At 59.5% G+C, this 3,375-nt stretch overlaps 1 protein-coding gene across 1 annotated transcript; it reads left to right on the forward strand.

The window, feature by feature from the left end:
* Positions 1–1,274: 1,274 nt before the first annotated feature.
* Positions 1,275–2,366, forward strand: GPR37L1 (G protein-coupled receptor 37 like 1; the record flags this gene model as incomplete). Its single annotated transcript, XM_010155456.1, has 1 exon — positions 1,275–2,366. A coding segment is annotated over one exon (816 nt), but the record flags the coding sequence as incomplete, so codon positions are not given.
* Positions 2,367–3,375: the final 1,009 nt, after the last annotated feature.

A 3,375-nucleotide genomic window follows, 5' to 3' on the forward strand; every position in this document is an offset into this window, starting at 1 on the left:
GGGATTGCCCTGACCCAGGTGCATGCCAGGACCAAGGGGACGAGGAGAGACAGAAGAGCCATTGGGAGGATGTAAGGGAAGAGGAGAGGCAGCAGCACAGCAGTGCTGGGAGGGCTGCAGGTACCAGCCAGGGAACTGGGCAAGTGCTGGTTGTGGGGCAGGGCAATGGTGCTGGATGCTCAGGGTGGCTCTGGGCATTGGGCAGAGGAGTTGGGACATGAGCAGTGTTGGGTGGTGGGGCTGGGTGCAGATGGTCGTGCTGGGCTGGTGCCTTCATGCTGTGTCTGGGGGGATGCTTCTGTGGATAACTGAACGGTGATGCTGGGTGCTTGGCATCAGTGCTGGTCATTAGCTGCTGTGCTCTGCTCCACTGAAGAGCACGCTGGGAAATGTGGGGGGGATGGTGTCAGACCTGTTTAGATCTGCTGCCCAGGCATCGTGCAGAGCCCTGGGAGGTTTTCTGAGTGCTGGGAAGATCCTTCAGTACAGGGTGACATGTGATGGCTTTGAGAGGCCAGGAACAGCCACGGGCTGGGGGGCACCAGCACGTGACTTGCCCATTTTCCTCGTGAAAGCCATTTTCCTCACCCAGGGCTGTGGGACTTGGCTCCGAGCAAAGCTGTAGCTCTGGGGCTGGGACCATGAATGCTGATTGTGACCTTCAGTGCCTTGCCAGCCCTCTCAGAGCCACCACAACTCCTCTGCCTCCTTTGGCAAATGGGATGTTTTTCCTGCCATTCTCAATGCAGCGGAAATTGCCCCAAGCTGATTCATGACAATGGTGCCTTCAACTCATTTGTCCTGTCCGGGAAGCAGGCGGCAGCTCCACAGAGCAGGACAGGGACAAGCCAGCCTGGGGCAGCTGAGTGGCCTTGGGGGCCCTGGGATGGTGCTGGTGGGTTTGACGGCCCCTGCTTTTCCTCTCCAAGACCCATCCAGAATAGTGGAAGAGCCTAAGGGACAATCCTGCTATTCCCACCCTGGCTGGACAGAGAGACAGACATCCAGCAAAGCTTCTCCCTTGTGCAGAAAAGGGAGCTGGGGAGGGACAAATGGGTCAAGGGATATTTTTATCTACTGCCCTCTCAGGAGTCACAGAAAAGCGTCTCCAACCCTAGGATGCAGCCACAGGCCGAGGCCCCTTTAAAACCTTGGAGTAAGGGTCTTGGGCTGTGGTCTTGGGTAGCCAGGGGTTTGCCATCAGCCTGGTAAAGTCAAGCCACCCATGATGTCCCTGAAGTAAGGGCCACTTGCTCTGCTTCCGCTCTTGCCAGGTGTCATCACTGGGAGTCACCACCTTCAGCCTCTGTGCTCTGGGCATTGACAGGTTCCACGCGGCCACCAGCCCGCAAGCCAGTGCCCGACCCATTGAGCAGTGCCAGTCCATCATCGCCAAGCTGGCTGTCATCTGGGTGGGCTCCATGACGCTGTCAGTGCCAGAGATCCTGCTCTGGCAACTGGCACAGGACACATCGCCCGTGTCCGGCGTGGTAACGGAGTATTGCACCATGAAGCCCTCGTCCAACCTGCCTGAGTCTGTCTACTCACTGGTGCTCACCTACCAAAATGCTCGGATGTGGTGGTACTTTGGTTGTTACTTCTGCTTGCCTATCCTCTTCACCGTGAGCTGCCAGCTGGTGACCCGGAGGATCAGTGGCACTGACAAGAAGACCGAGTGCCGAGCGACCAAGCACAGCCAGTGCGAGAGTCACCTGCACTGCACCATCATCGGGCTGACCATCATCTACGGGCTCTGCACCACCCCTGAGAATGTCTGCAACATCGTGGTGGCCTACATGTCCCCCAACATGTCCAAGCAGACCTTGGACTTGCTCAGCCTCATCAACCAGTTCTTCCTATTCTTCAAGTGCTCGGTGACGCCTGTCCTGCTCCTGTGCCTCTGCAGACCCCTGGGCCAGGCCTTCATGGACTGCTGCTGCTGCTGCTGTGAGGGCTGCAGCCCTGACACTGCCTCCTCCAGCGAGGGCAGTGCTGACAGCAAGCTCAAAACAGAGATGTCCTCCTCCATCTTCTTTGACAAGCCCCGGGAGTCCCCTCCGCCCCTCCTGGCCCTCGGTACACCTTGCTAAGTGCCACCAGGGAGCTGTAGAGATCAATCCACCACCTCCTCCCAAGACCAAATGTTGTTTTGCCATTAGTGCCCATGTCTGGACGTGGAGCGAGCAGAAGAGACAGCTCAGGGGGCTGTGTCATGGGCGTCAAACCCCACGTTGGGCAAGTGGAGCTTGAAACCCCAGTCCCTGTGGCTATGTTGGTGGCCTTCTTGCCTCTGCCCAAAGGCCAGCAAGGACATCAGCACCCTGCCGTCCTGGCTGCCAGGCCAGGCTCAGGGAGGTTGCTGCTCTGTAGATGGAGTTGTGCCAGAAAGGTCCCATCTGAAACTATGGAGGGTTTCCATGGTGGCTTGCAGAGGACATAGCAAACACAAACTGCCCTCGTCCTGTCCCGTTCCCTCTTGCCAGCCCCCTCCACAGTAGGAGAAGGTCCCAGTGACACTATCCCTTTGGATCCAAGAAGTGCCCTGTAAGAGCTCAATAAACTAGTACCTACAGCACGTTGCACATGCAGCTGTCTGGCACCGCCGAGCAGAGCCCTGGGGAGCCAGTGTTTCAGGCTTGGATGGCTCTTTCCTAAAACCTGGGTGCTCTGGGGTGGGCATAGGCAGCTGGGGGGCACAAGGGCAGGAAAGCAGCCTTGCCAGGTCAGGCAGCACCTAAGGGAAAGGCCCCAGCCCCTCTGCCCCCCTCCCTCTGGGGTGATGCTGAGCCAGCCAGTGCCAAGCCAGCCCCCAGGAGAGTCCCCTCGGAAGCACCGGTCTTCGAGCAGTTTGTAGGACTCAAACTGGTCCCAGCACTGGGCTGAGGGGCTCCACAGCCTGCACGGCAGCCAGTTCCTCACCTGCACCATGCAGAGCCAAGGTGCTGCTGCTGCGTGGTGCTACCGTGCAGTGATGGCGGGGGGTCAAGCAGGAGTGCCACCCCCAGCACCCCTTGCGTGGGGTGAGCACTGTGTGCAGGGCTCCTGGCCTTCATCTACCTGCCCATCACAGGGACAAGAATGTCCCAGGATGATGGTTTCCAAGCCTCACATCCACCCCCTGCCCCTGCCAGGAGTCTCCGGGAGCAGCCAGGGCGGTGGAACTGGGCTGAGGGCAGGCTGGGCACCCCGGCCCCGTCCGCCAAAAAAAAATCGCCCCCTCCCGCTGGCCCCCGCCCCAGCCCGCCAAATGCCGGGGCGAGGGAGACGGTTGCTACGGCCGGGTGAATGCGAGGGGCTCACTGCGGGCTTTGTGCAGCACCGACACCCACCGGGCTTCGCTTTCGCAGCCGCGTTTCCAGGGAAACAAAAGCCATG

Source organism: Eurypyga helias, unplaced genomic scaffold (genome assembly GCF_000690775.1).
Source record: "Eurypyga helias isolate BGI_N326 unplaced genomic scaffold, ASM69077v1 scaffold35457, whole genome shotgun sequence".
Taxonomy (NCBI): domain Eukaryota; kingdom Metazoa; phylum Chordata; class Aves; order Eurypygiformes; family Eurypygidae; genus Eurypyga; species Eurypyga helias.